General features: G+C 38.2%; 1 protein-coding gene across 15 annotated transcripts in view; it reads left to right on the top strand.

Moving 5' to 3' along the window:
• Nucleotides 1–10876, top strand: part of PDE4D (phosphodiesterase 4D) — a 1533637-nt gene extending 1522761 nt beyond the window's left edge. For 12 of the 15 annotated variants that reach the window (XM_031666719.1, XM_031666731.1, XM_031666723.1 and 9 more), the window contains 4 exons: nucleotides 2485–2639; nucleotides 3547–3669; nucleotides 4177–4359; nucleotides 4927–10874. In XM_031666719.1, coding sequence (XP_031522579.1) covers nucleotides 2485–2639; nucleotides 3547–3669; nucleotides 4177–4359; nucleotides 4927–5343 — 878 coding nt within the window. In that variant the 3' untranslated portion in view covers nucleotides 5344–10874. Of the gene's footprint in view, nucleotides 1–2484; nucleotides 2640–3546; nucleotides 3670–4176; nucleotides 4360–4926 lie in introns of all 15 variants that reach the window. The other 3 variants (XM_031666728.1, XM_031666727.1, XM_031666725.1) reach the window with 1 other exon arrangement.
• Nucleotides 10877–14730: the final 3854 nt, after the last annotated feature.

Raw genomic sequence — 14730 nt, 5'->3', positions numbered from 1 at the left:
AAATTAATAACCTTTAATATTTTATAGGGGCTTAAGTCTCTAAGCAGGCCGGAAGGGTTTGGGGAGGAAACAATTAAAAGATTTGTAGAGATAAAGACAAAAAAGGTAGAATGTGATACATGCTAAATGGGTGGTACAAAATAGTATAGGAGTTTACAGGAGAAAGTGGGCAGTTTTGTCTGGTAATTAAAAAAGACTTGATGGAAGAGGTGACTTATATTGGGCTTGAAGATGAAAGGGTTTCAACAAAAATGTTATATAAGCTAACCTCTTTGCCCCTCTGTGCTGTGTGCATTGTACCAAAAGATGACAGCAACTTTCTGATCATTCCTGAATCTTCAAGGACTCCACTTACAAGTAATGGATTAGTGTCTTTGGTGAAAATCTGCTGAGGAGCTGCAGAATCCTACCTCCCAATTTAAATGTGACCATATGCCTTCAGTCCTAAAGAAGAGTAGAAAGTTAAATAACTTCCTTGAGATTCAGTTTCTTAAATGCTAACATTTTTATCAACAGTCACCACCACTTTCCTCTAACAGCATCTGAGATGGAAGAGGCTGTGGAGGCCTGCCAGTCCACTAAGGCATCCTTTCCTGGCTTTTCTGGCCAATCTGAACTCTTAAGTGTTAGGCCCTACTTATATCCAGTGGAACTCAGACTCTTTGTTGCCACTTCCATACAACAGATCACCCTTTTCCTTGAAGGAACAGCTCATCATCATATTCTTCTGCAGGGTCAATAGTCTTAATTTCCTTCACCTTCAGCTTCATATAAGCCAGTTAGGGTTTTTGTAAGGGTAAGTCAATTCTGTTAACACCCCTTGTCTACATGCATATTTCCTCCCTTAAACGAACTCTAATAATTATTCAGTATCTAATAATTATGACTTCCTTTCAATATATGTGTGATTCTACTGCAGAAATACAATAATATGTGCTAAGATCCTATAGAGTTTTAAAATTTTCTTTTCTATATGCTTACCTGTCTGTAGATAAAGGTTCATAAAGGCATCTATAGACACTGTAAAAGTTAACCAGAAACTGCCTTTTAAAAAATAAACACTGTTTTATCTAAAGAAAACAAAAAAATAACACACAAAAAATGTACAAACCTACTCCCTACTAAACAGCTCTGTTCCTATAGTTTGGGAGCAGAAATTTAAGTGTGCAAATTTGTATTTCTATAGTTCCAATAAAATAATAGAATTTCCCAGTTGAAAATGTCTTAAGCCTCTCCTCTCCTTCCTAGCTCCATTAAAAGAGCCATTGAATAGTATTGGGTATTTCTTAGAAAAGGATATATATTTCTAAATATATTTTCTATGCATTCGTCAGAAAAAAAGATCAAATACATGTGCTTTTAGGCTTTTTCTTTTCTTTTCTTTTGAAACAGAGTCTTGCTCTGTCGCCTAGCTTGGAGTGCAGTGGCACAATATAATGGCTCACTGCAGCCTTGAACTCCTGGGCTCAAGCAATCCTTCTACCTCAGCATGCCAAGTAGCTGGGACTACCAGCACACACCACCATCCGCAGATAATGTTTTATTATTTGTTGAGGTGAGGTCTACCCTATGTTGACCAGGCTGGTCTTGAACTCCTGGGCTTAAGCAATCCTCCTGCCTCGGATTTGCTTTTAGTCTTTGCAGTGAATAGAAAGAGAATAAAGCATCAAAAGTTTTTTAATGATTATCTTGTAGATCTGGGTCTGCTATTTACAAGAAGTCGGAGAGAGGCAGAATCTCTCCCTGCCTAAAATTCACAGGTCCAGGGTAGTAGGGAGAGAGTGGCAGAATCTTCACCAGAGGGTATACAGACAGCCAAACACAACATCTCTGTGTGACACAATGAGCAAGCACGCAGGAAGAGCAATATCCCTGTACAGTATACAATGACTGCCACGATACTTGGAAAAGAAAATGGAAAACGATGAATAAAGCTTAGACTTTTCAGAGCTATACATGAGCAAATGAGCAAATCTAAACTTGCTCATATGATTGTTCTTGTACCCTCTTTGAGTACAAACAATCCTGTATCACGTGATCCTCACTTTATATATCACAGCATAGATAATTCACAGTTATCAGGAATACGAAACCTTATTCTTTGGATATGTTATAGATACTAAGAAGAATGTCATATTCTACTGACCTCATGGTAACTCTAGAGGAGAAGTTAAAGATCCAATTCTTTCGCATTAGAGGAAACTGAGCCCTACAGAGTGAAATGGCCTGCCACATGTTAGTAGCATTAGAATTCACTCCCCAAGATTCATTCCAGTGTTGTTCCTGCTCTTATGTTATCCGATTTATTCTCTCCTGGATATTGTCATGTAATGATAAGGGCAGCAGAGAAGTTCAGGGGAAATTACATGATAAGGACAGCAGAGAAGTTTAGGGGAAATTACATCCTAAACCCAGAATTCAAAGAATCAGATAAACTTCTCACAAACAGCTTTGCTGATAGTTGGCAATTTGTCTGTTTTTCAGATTCTGAACTTGCCTTGATGTACAACGATTCCTCGGTCTTAGAGAACCATCATTTGGCTGTGGGCTTTAAATTGCTTCAGGAAGAAAACTGTGACATTTTCCAGAATTTGACCAAAAAACAAAGACAATCTTTAAGGAAAATGGTCATTGACATTGTAAGTAGCTGATAAAAGCAAAAAAAAAAAAAAAAAAAAAAGAGAGAGAGAGAGAATTGTGATGCAAGTTGTTTATAATTTAGATGTAAGAACAAGATGAGTATTAGGTAAAAGGAACTGCATTTCAAAACATATTATGGCCCTTTATATTATAGAAGCTGCCCATGATGCTGGCTGTGATGTTCTGTAATAGGTTTTTCACTTCTAGCAGTTTGGACTTGAGAATAATGTCAGCTCACCCTCATCATTTATTTTCTGGGCCCCTCCAGTCCGGTGGCAGGCAGAGAAAGATGACTAACAAAAGCAGATTGTGTGGGCCACAGCTCAAATGGATTTTTTTTCCACCTTTTCTCATCAGTAGACAGTGCCATTTAGAACATCCATGACTTTACTCTTTTTTCTATGCATCTTATTCAGTGATTATGAGACACAGGAAAATCTCTAGCTTTCAAAAACCTACTCTGTTAAATTTTGTACATGCAAAGGCAAGAATGATCTGTCTTTTAAAAGAAAATTAACCAGAATATTTTGTTTCTGAAGCAGTCTTTAAGCAACCTTGAATCAGTTCATCATAGTCTAGCAACTACTTTCTGGTCCAAGGAATGGAAAAAACTTGAAAACGTGTGATGATGTCTTATCCATGGAGATGTCATCCCATTTTTGACCATGAAAGTGGTTGTCAGTACCTAGCATTTCTGTATATTACACACATTTATCTGGGCTTTAGGAAAACTTGATAGCAAAGGGGAAAGGACTCTGCCCCCAAGAAGGAGTAAGGAATTTCTACTGTCATTAAAAGGCATAGTGTTGTTTTGTTCCTTTTTCATTCTCATATTCTGCATAATATTTTCATGTGTAAATTGTTTTCTCTGAACTGTACTCAATAATATACCCTTTGTATTTTAAGGTACTTGCAACAGATATGTCAAAACACATGAATCTACTAGCTGATTTGAAGACTATGGTTGAAACTAAGAAAGTGACAAGCTCTGGAGTTCTTCTTCTTGATAATTATTCCGATAGGATTCAGGTAAAGCCTTAATAGAGTTTGCTCTGTGTGTGTGTGTGTGTGTGCGCGCGCGTGCACATATGCACATGACTGTGTGTTCAGCTTTGATAAGATGTATTTCTTCTTTCTCCCACCTTATACTTTCAGCAATTATAGGCATGATTTTTATCCAAATTTTTATTCCTGAGAATTAACCAGGCAAAATTCTACTGACCTTTTCATTTGCATCTACATTAATTTAAAAAACTAACACTCCACAGAACCAGCCAATTAAGCAGCTCTGAATCTAGTCAACCATGCACATAAACAGTTTCTCTTATGCTATTTAGATGCAGTAGAAGTGGCATAATTTGGAACTATTAATACAAGTGTGAACCATACATAGACACATCATGGTTGAGCTGTTTGGAATAAATCTTACACCATGTGTATTTTTAAGTGTCGCAGTCATCCAATGTGAATATCTAGATTTTTTTTTTTTTTTGAAAAGGAACAGGAGTGAATAGAGAATGCATCCATCTATTTTAGGTTCTTCAGAATATGGTGCATTGTGCAGATCTGAGCAACCCAACAAAGCCTCTCCAACTGTACCGCCAGTGGACGGACCGGATAATGGAGGAGTTCTTCCGCCAAGGAGACCGAGAGAGGGAACGTGGCATGGAGATAAGCCCCATGTGTGACAAGCACAATGCTTCCGTGGAAAAATCACAGGTAATGCATGAAGTGTACAGTTTTCAGGGATAACAGAGCTACCGCTTTAGCATTTGGTTACTTTGTATTACATATGATAGTATTTTACTGGATTTTTAAAATTACTTTGTTTTTGACAAGCTCAATTTCACCTTAGTATTTATGATCCAAAACACTTTCATTCTTATGACTTACATTCATATAGTCATATAGATATTCTAAGAAGATATTCGTTTATTATGACTATATTCATTTAATATATTCATATACATAGAGCATATGGCATTATTACAGTTATCTGGATTCACCTACAAATTGGTGATTCTAAAATAAGCCCTACCATGCCAACAACTGGAAAATTTTTTATGCTGTGAACATGCTCTTTAACCAAGGGTTCTAGAAGCTAATTTTGACCAGCTAGTAACAATACTTTGTATGGTCTGTTGTCGAAAATAGTGATAATTTTACCAAACTAAATTTGGTAGTCTTCTGTTCAGTATTTTATTTGTGGGCCATGATCTAGTTAAGCTTTTCCACTGTTTCTTAGTCCCAAGTCCTTTACTCATACTGGATTTTTTTCTTAACTAGGTGGGCTTCATAGACTATATTGTTCATCCCCTCTGGGAGACATGGGCAGACCTTGTCCACCCTGACGCCCAGGACATTTTGGACACTTTGGAGGACAATCGTGAATGGTACCAGAGCACAATCCCTCAGAGCCCCTCTCCTGCACCTGATGACCCAGAAGAGGGCCGGCAGGGTCAAACTGAGAAATTCCAGTTTGAACTAACTTTAGAGGAAGATGGTGAGTCAGACACAGAAAAGGACAGTGGCAGTCAAGTGGAGGAAGACACTAGTTGCAGTGACTCCAAGACTCTTTGTACTCAAGACTCGGAGTCTACTGAAATTCCCCTCGATGAACAGGTTGAAGAGGAGGCAGTAGGGGAAGAAGAGGAAAGCCAGCCTGAAGCCTGTGTCATAGATGATCGTTCTCCTGACACGTAACAGTGCAAAAACTTTCATGCCTTTTTTTTTTTTTTAGCAGAAAAATTGTTTCCAAAGTGCATGTCACATGCCACAACCACGGTCACACCTCACTGTCATCTGCCAGGACGTTTATTGAACAAAACTGACCTTGACTACTCAGTCCGGCGCTCAGGAATATCGTAACCAGTTTTTTCACCTCCATGTCATCAGAGCAAGGTGGACATCTTCATGAACAGCGTTTTTAACAAGATTTCAGCTTGGTAGAGCTGACAAGGCAGATAAAATCTACTCCAAATTGTTTTCAAGAGAGTGCTGCTCATCAGGCAGCCCAAAAGTTGATTGGACTTGGGGTTTCTATTCTTTTTATTTGTTTCCAATATTTTCAGAAGAAAGGCATTGCACAGAGTGAACTTAATGGACGAAGCAACAAATATGTCAAGAACAGGACATAGCACGCATCTGTTACTAGTAGGAGGAGGATGAGCCACAGAAATTGCATAATTTTCTAATTTCAAGTCTTCCTGATACATGACTGAATAGTGTGGTTCAGTGAGCTGCACTGACCTCTACATTTTGTATGATATGTAAAACAGATTTTTTGTAGAGCTTACTTTTATTATTAAATGTACTGAGGTATTATATTTAAAAAACTATGTTCAGAACTTCATCTGCCACTGGTTATTTTTTTCTAAAGAGTAACTTGCAAGTTTTCAGTACAAATCTGTGCTACACTGGATAAAAATCTAATTTACAAATTTTACTTGCACCTTATAGTTCATAGCAATTAACTGATTTGTAGTGATTCATTGTTTTATATACCAATGACTTCCATATTTTAAAACAGCAGAAAAACAACTTTATGTTGCAGGAAACCCTTTTTGTAAGTAAGTCTTTATTATTTACTTTGCATTTGGTTTCACTCTTTCCAGATAAGAGCTCTTCACCAGTGTTTTTCTTCAGTGTGCAAAGTGACTAATTGTTCTATAATACTTTAATGTGTGTTATATCAAATATGTCTTAAGCTTCATGCGAATTCAGTCATCAGCTGGTGTTGTCTGAAGCAAGTGGGAGATATATAAATACCCAGTAGCTAAACTGGTCAGTGTTTTTGAGATGTTTTCCTACTTAGTATCTCCTAATAACGTTTTGCTGTGTCAATAGACATGCATTTCACAAGTGCATATCTTTCTAATAATCTGCACATTTCATGCTCATTTTTATTGTTTTTACAGCCAGTTATAGTAAGAAAAAGGTTTTTCCCCTCATGCTGCTTTATAATTTAGTGTGTGTTTGAACCTCTGTCCATGTTTGCTAGATGAGGTCTTGTCAAATATATCACTACCATTGTCACCAGTGAAAAGAAACAGGTAGTCAAGTTAGGGTTAACATTCATTTCAACCATGAGGTTGTATATCATGACTAGATTTTACTCTTGGTTTACAGAGAAAAGTTAAACAGCTAACTAGGCAGTTTTTAAGAATATTAACAACATATTAACAAACACCAGTACAATAACTAATCCTCTTTGGTTTTGATGATTTCACTATGGGATTAAGAACTATATCAGGAACATACCTGAGAAATGGTTTTAAGTATAGCAACTACTCTTCCTTAATGGACAGCCACATAACATGCAGGAATTGCTTTATCACTTATCCTCGATCTATAAGCATATCTTGCAGAGGGGAACTACTTTTTGAAACACATAGAGGGAAAGAAGATGATGCCACTGGCATCAGAGGGTTAGTACTGTGATGCATCCTAAAATATTAGATTGGTAAAAATTCTGCTTAAATAAAAAATTAGAGATCACTCTTGGCTGATTTCAGCACCAGGAACTGTATTACAGTTTTAGAGATTAATTCCCAGTGTTTACCTGATTATAGCAGTTGGCATCATGGGGCATTTAATTCTGACTTTATTCCTATGTCAGTCTTTGTAATAAAGTCTTTATCTTCTCTATGAAGATGTTAAAGCCCAAATAATCATTTTTCACGTTGATATTCAAGAATTGAGATAGAGGCCAAAGTGGGTATCTGACAAGTGGAAAATCAAACATTTAAGAAGAATTACAACCCTGAAAAGCATTTCTATTTGGAACTTCTCAAGGAGCCTTCCAGGGACTGGAAACTAAGTCATCAGCCAGGGAAATGACTCAAGCTGAAGACAGTCCCCTGAGATCTGGCTGATGCTTAGATCCTTTGAAATAAAAATTATGTCTTTATAACTCTGATCTTTTACATAAGGCAGAATAGGAATCAACTAGTTAATTGCAAGGTTTCTACTCTCTTTCCTCTGTAAAGATCAGATGGTGAGCTTTCAAATAAAGACATATATTTGACCAAGTAGTTTCACAAGAACATTTGGGAACTTGTTTCCTTTTAATTTTATTTGTCCCTGAGTGAGGTCTAGAAAGAAAGGCAAAGAGTCTAGAATTTATTCTTCTTTCCAAAACATTCTCATTCCTGTCCTCCCTACACTTAGTATTTCCCCCACAGAGTGCCTAGAATTTTAATAATGAATAACATAAAAAGCAGCAATATGTCACTTAACAAATCCAGACCTGAAAGGGTAAAGGGTTTATAACTGCACTAATAAAGAGAGGCTTTTTTTTTTTCAGTTTGTTGGTTTTTAATGGTACCACGTTGTAAAGATACCCACTAACAGACAATCAAATTGCAGAAAAGGCTCAATATCCAAGAGACAGGGACTAATGCACTGTACAATCTGCTTACCCTTGCCCTTCTCTCTCGCCAAAGTGTGCTTCAGAAATACACACTGCTTTAAAAAAGAATATCCTTTTACAAGTGGCTTTACATTTCCTAAAATGCCATAAGAAAATGCAATATCTGGGTACTGTATGGGGAAAAATATGTCCAAGTTTGTGTAAAACCAGTGCATTTCAGCTTGCAAGTTACTGAACACAATAATGCTGTTTTAATTTTGTCTTCTTTTATATCAGTTAAAATTCACAATAATGTAGATAGAACAAATTATAGACAAGGAAAGAAAAAACTTGAATGAAATGGATTTTACAGAAAGCTTTATGATAATTTTTGAATGCATTATTTATTTTTTGTGCCATGCATTTTTTTCTCACCAAATGACCTTACCTGTAATACAGTCTTGTTTGTCTGTTTACAACCATGTATTTATTGCAATGTACATACTGTAATGTTAATTGTAAATTATCAGTTCTTATTAAAACATCATCCCATGATGGGATGGTGTTGATATATTTGGAAACTCTTGGTGAGAGAATGAATGGTGTGTATACATACTCTGTACATTTTTCTTTTCTCCTGTAATATAGTCTTGTCACCTTAGAGCTTGTTTATGGAAGATTCAAGAAAACTATAAAATACTTAAAGATATATAAATTTTAAAAACCATAGCTGCAGGTCTTTGGTCCCAGGGCTGTGCCTTAACTTTAATCAATATTTTCTTCTGTTTTGCTGCATTTGAAAGGTAACAGTGGAGCTAGGGCTGGGCATTTTACATCCAGGCTTTTAATTAATTAGAATTCTGCCAATAGGTAGATTTTACAAAACCACAGACAACCTCTGAAAGATTCTGAGACCCTTTTGAGACATAAGCTCTTAAGTACTTCTTGCCAGGGAGTAGCACTGCATGTGTGATGATTGTTTGCCATCTGTTGATCAGGAGCTACTTCAGCTACTTGCATTTGATTATTTCCTTTTTTTTTTTAAACTCGGAAACACAACTCGGGAAATACATTCTTTCCCAGTGATTGATTATAAACAATCTTTTTCTTAAAAGTCTTTTTAGCTTCTAGAGCTCATAGGAAAATGAACTTGATTTGAAATTGGAGCCAGAGTTTACTCGTGTTGGTTATCTATTCATCAGCTTCCTGTCATGTTAAGAGAATATATTAAAGAGAAAATACCATTTTTTAATCCTAAAATTTTTCTTCCACTAAGATAAACCAAATGTCCTTACATACCTGTAAACCCATCTATTTAAACACAAAGTTGTGTCTGATGTCAGTTTACATAGCAGAAAGCATTCACCATCCTCTAAGATTTGTGTCTGCAAAACTTTCATTGCTTTAGAATTTTAAAATTTAACCTTGTACAATGGCCAGCCCCAAAGCAGGAAACATTTATAATGGATAATATGGAAATGTCCTCCCACTACTTGCCCAGCCCTTGAATCACGTGGCTTTTCAGTGAAAGGAAAGATTCTTTTTCTGGGAAAAATGAGCCTCCTATTTTATTTTATTTTATTTTTTGACACAAACTGTAGATTTTAGCAGCCCTGGCCCAAAGAAATTTGATTACTTTTGTTTTAAACAGTACAAAGGGGACACTATAATTACAAAAACATCCTTAACTGATTTGAGTTGTTTTTATTTCTTTGGATATGTTTTCAGAGTGGTAAATTGTGTGTGAGAATTACAAATGATTCTTTTAGTGGTTTCTTAGCCTCTCTTACAGCCCACGGGGATAGTACTGTACATCAATACCTTCATATGAAATTTTTATATGCAATGAAAATAAAAGCATGGGTTGATTCTGCCTATTTATGTCTCAATATTTTACAAATAAAAGATTATTCATTTTATAGTTCAATCAGCACGTTTCTTAGGATACTGACTGTGGTTGAAAGGAGAATAGTGACATCGTAAGTTAGTACTGATATTCATAACCAAATGAAGCCAACTCGAGTTATTTTGCTACATTAAAATTACCAAAAGTACTTAGATGGCCTATAAAATTAAGCACAGTATTTTCTAAGCAAGCTTTGGAAGGGGCCTTCCATACTTAATTGAATTTTCTGGGATACTGAAAATTATTCAGACACTTGACAATTATTTGTCGGTTACCTACTCTGCAAACTACAAAGTTTTAAGGATTCAACAATAAGTTAATGAGACACCGTATTTGCTTTCATGGAGCTTACAGTCTGGAGGGGACAAAGGCATTAAACAATTCAATACTCATATAATTATATACATGATCAGTACAATGAAGGAGCTCAGTGGGGTGAATAAGCAGAAACCTGAACTTGATCTATTCCGGAGGGCCAGGGAAGGCTTCCTTGAGGCCTTGAGAAAGTGATTTGCATCTGAGTTCTGAAGGATTTTAAGAGGTAACTAGGGGAATAGTTGATAGAAAGAGGAAGGGGATCCAGACAGGAAACATTTGCAAAGATCTTGAGGCATAAATGAGACATCTGGAGAAACTGAGGAAAAGTGAGAGAGTAGGTAGGGCCTGGAGCTGCAGAGCCATTGCTAACCATCCTGTGTGAGAGCTCCCCCATTCTGTAGCTTTATTCTCATAACCCTGCTCCATTTTCTTTATAACATTTCTCAGATTTATATATGCAGCTGTTTTTGTTGTCTGTCTCTCCCACCAGACCACAGCTCCGTGAGAGCAAGCTCTTTGCTTACCAATGTATCACTAGCACTTAAAACTATGCCTGGTTCACAGTAGGTTCTTAATATGTGTTGAATATAGCCACCAAATTGATACTGGATATAATTCAATCTGATAAGATATTTTGAGATATTAAAGAGTTTTTAACTTGATACCATAAGAACTTTGTTTGTTTTTTGTTTTTGAGCTTACTAAGATCCTGGATAAAGAGTTTAGAGTTTCCTATCTCTTTGCTAACTAAAAACTCTGTTTGCTTATTCCTCACAAATTCTACTTTTTTCTAAATGACAAAACAATCCATTTGTCATGATAATGAGAGCAAAGAAATCAGCACAAATTTAATCCCCTGGTAATCTCCAAACCATGCCAGCAGAATAAGGGTAATTAAACAGAGTATCTATGCTTAGCCTCTCCACCATTTCTCCTGCCACAACAGTCCTGATAGCCCAAAGCTGCCAAATTTGTGCCTTCCTGGGAATAACTGTTTTAAAATCAAGCTCCCTCCCCCAAAGCCATGACCCCAAAGTGAGACTATGGAACTAAGGAAGCAACTCCCTTCTTTTCCCGACTTGCCATACTTGCTGATCTAGGCTAATTTGGGTAATGTTGGGCCTGAACTCACATTAAAATCACTGACCTGGAAACCTTTCCTCAGGACATGGCTTTGGACCCACAACAGCAACATTCCACCAAAAAACAAACCAAAACCAAAAACATTCCCTGTTGCTAGAGAGTACCACCAACCCTCCAAGGCGAGGACAACCTTGTGTCAGTGGAATCATACCTAGGTTTTCTCATCCTTCTGATTTGGGTACTGCATCCCACTCAGCTACTCCGACAGCTCCAAATACTCAAGATCAAACTCAGTGCTATGGGTATAAATATTGAATTTGTGCACCCAGGAAATACTACTTTCTTTATTTCCTTTAAAACAATCTGGACTCAGGGCTCCAGCCAGTCACACACTATTGGGAATTTCCATCTGTCATTAGTGGCACAGCTTCTCTCTCTCCCAACATAAAAGTTATCTTATTTCCAACATAATCTGAGTATCAGACCTCTGTGTGGTTCCAGCAGAGGTTCCTTACAGTCCCTCAGCTCTTAGCTTCCTGGCCACACGTGGTGTACCAGGAATATATGCTGGTTTGAGGCCCTGCTTCCACACAGGGTGTGCATCAAAAGAGCCTATCCTTCCGGTGTTTTATTACACCTTGCTGTGGTCTGAATGTCTGTGTTGAAATGCTAACCCCTAGGTGATGCTATTAGGAGATGGGGCCTTTTGGGAGATAATTAGGTTATGAAGGCAGAGTCCTCATGAATGGGATCAGTGCCCTTATAAAAGAGGCCCGGGACCTTGTTCAACCCGGCCACCATGTGAGGACTCAGCTAGAAGTTGCCATCTGTGAAAATGAAAGCAGGTCCTCACCAGACACCAAATCTGCCACAACCTTGATGTTGGACTTCCCAGCCTCTAGACTGTCAGAAGTATATGTGTGTTGTTTATAAGCCACCCGCTTTATGGTATTTTCTTATAGAAGTCTAAGGAGACTAAGACATACTTACTGAAATTACTACAAAAAAGCAGTACTCTCCTTTTCCTAATTATCAACCCACTCTCCTCCTTCTCTCTCCTTCCTTCCTTCTTTTGCTCTCCAATGAGATTAGGCTTAAAAATAAAAACAAAACAGACTAGAGGTAGTTGTGACTTCCATTTGCTTCTGCTCTCCACTCTGCAAAAACCCCGGTTATTATTTGAAATATGGAGACCATAAAAGATATTGGAAGAGCATATATTAAATAATAGTCCATTAACCTTCCACACAGGGTTGGCAACATCTAGATCCAACAATGTTCACTGAACATTTTGAGATGTGGGAAGGTGAGGAAATTGTCTCCAGGAGGAAGTCATCAGGACCTCCCATACTTCCTATGTGGGAACACAGGGAAAGAGGCATTTTTTCCTGAAGCCTCTGTGTTCCAATGCTATCCTTGAACATCTATTCCCAGCTCTCACTTAGCTGTTTCAATGACAAGATACGGCACTTGAAAATTTACAAAGTGAGGGTCATATTTGCTCCCTGCTGCAAACCCCCATCCTGCCATTCCAGGACCCTGTTATGGTCCACAAGTGGCATTATGATTCACTCTATTTTGTAGCTATGAAAAGTGAGGCCCAAGAAGGTTAATTGACTTGGTTAAGATTATTCACAGGCTAAATACTGAGACTAATGACTTGCAAACTACAGATTTGACAGAATTCTTAATGCTATCTCTACATCCTATTTCTGTTGAAGACCAAAATTGACTGTTGCATTGCCTTTGATCTCCTTTGACCATCCTTCATTACAGATTTCAGTAATTTTACAGTCCAAAGCTAGGTGACTGATATTACATCATATGCATTTGTTAACTCACCCTACGTCTGCATAGCGTTGCTATATGGTCAGAATTCTCCAGATTGAGTGAGAAACTTGGAGTTAAAGAGCCCCTGACTACCTAAAAAAATTATAGAAAATGAAAGAAGCTGTCAAGAAAGTAAGGAGCAGAGATGGGAGCGTGCCTCTGCCTGGCGGAGACTCACAACATGGGGCAAGGCAGATCTTAGCGCAACTTCTTGCAGGACGTATTCCTCAATGAAAGGAATGGAGTGCAGGCAGCATCCAGCTTAGGCCGGAGCCCCTTCCACCATCATGGCTGTTTAAGCAAGGTGTTTGCCAGGTGCTCACAAATCCCAAGCCAACAGACATGGTTTCAGGACCTGAATCACACAAACATATTTCTGAAAGGCTCTATCACCTGAGAGTTGCTTTTCCTTCCCTCCTTGTTTTTAAACCAAAAAGCAGACCAAGTGCATAGTGGCAAACACTTGCTCAGCACCCATCCATGCAAGGCACTGCTTTACCACCAGGCTGCATTAATTCGAGAACCCAACCGTCTCTCACCTTGCATCTTCTTCACACTTTGCTCATTTTCTCTCTAACACTGATGGTTTCTGTTTCCTGCTGTTCAGTTACAGCATCTGGGAAGACAGTGGCAGAGAATGCCAGGCGACTGCACCCTGCCACAGTGGGTCAAGCAGAGGCTGGGTGCTGACACCCATCTCTACCCAGCAGAAGTCAGTGGTTCATGGGTGGGGAACAAAGCTCAGGACAGCTGCTGCAGTCCAGAGAACTGTCTGCCATAGAAGACTCAGGAAGCAGTCCCCGAACCCGACCCTGACCCTCTGTGCTTTTTGAAGCCGTGTCTGGTATCACATGGAATTATGCAGTAGTCATAGAAAATCTTTGAAAACTTATATTCTAAAAATAATTGCTGGGATCAGTGATTAAAATATCTAATGAGTGGACTGGAAAAGTCAAAAACAAGCAAAGGTGAGAGAAAAAAATTGAGGAAAACTGGGAGAAAGTGAAGGAAGGTGGACCCTTTGTGCCACAGCATCCAAGGACAGTTGATGATACCTTCTGTTCCCCACAGGACCAGGTTCCTGGTGCTTAACGTAATGCATAAGGCCCTGAAGGATCTAATCAAACTAAATCATCCCCAACTCCTCCCTCCAGCCCCACATAAATACCCCGTGCCTCAGCTAAATGCTGCCTTGACATCTTGCCTTTACATCTCTCTGCCTGGAAAACAGCTCATCCCTCTTGATCCAGTTTAAATACACCTTTGTCTGGAAAGCCTTTCCCATTAGTATTTTATACACACCCCTATAATATTTCCCCTAAAATATGTTGTATTTTTTTAAAATTTTTTCTTCTCTCACTAGATTGTGAGATTTTTATTTTTTATTTTTGAGACAGTCTTACTCTGTCACTGAGGCTGGAGTACAGTGGCGCAATGTTGGCTCACTGCAATCTCTGCTTCCTGAGTTCAAGTGATTTTCTTGCCTCAGCCTCCCGAGTAGCTGGAATTACAGGCATGTACCACCACATCCAGCTAATTTTTGTAATTTTTTAGTAGACATGGGGTTTCGCCATGTTGGCCAGGCTGGTCTCAAACTCCTGAC

The sequence above is a fragment of the Papio anubis genome, chromosome 5, assembly GCF_008728515.1.
Source record: "Papio anubis isolate 15944 chromosome 5, Panubis1.0, whole genome shotgun sequence".
In the NCBI taxonomy this organism is placed as follows: Eukaryota; Metazoa; Chordata; class Mammalia; order Primates; family Cercopithecidae; genus Papio; species Papio anubis.
The sequence above is the reverse complement of the archived record's forward strand: the minus strand, read 5'-3'. Positions and strand labels throughout refer to the sequence as shown.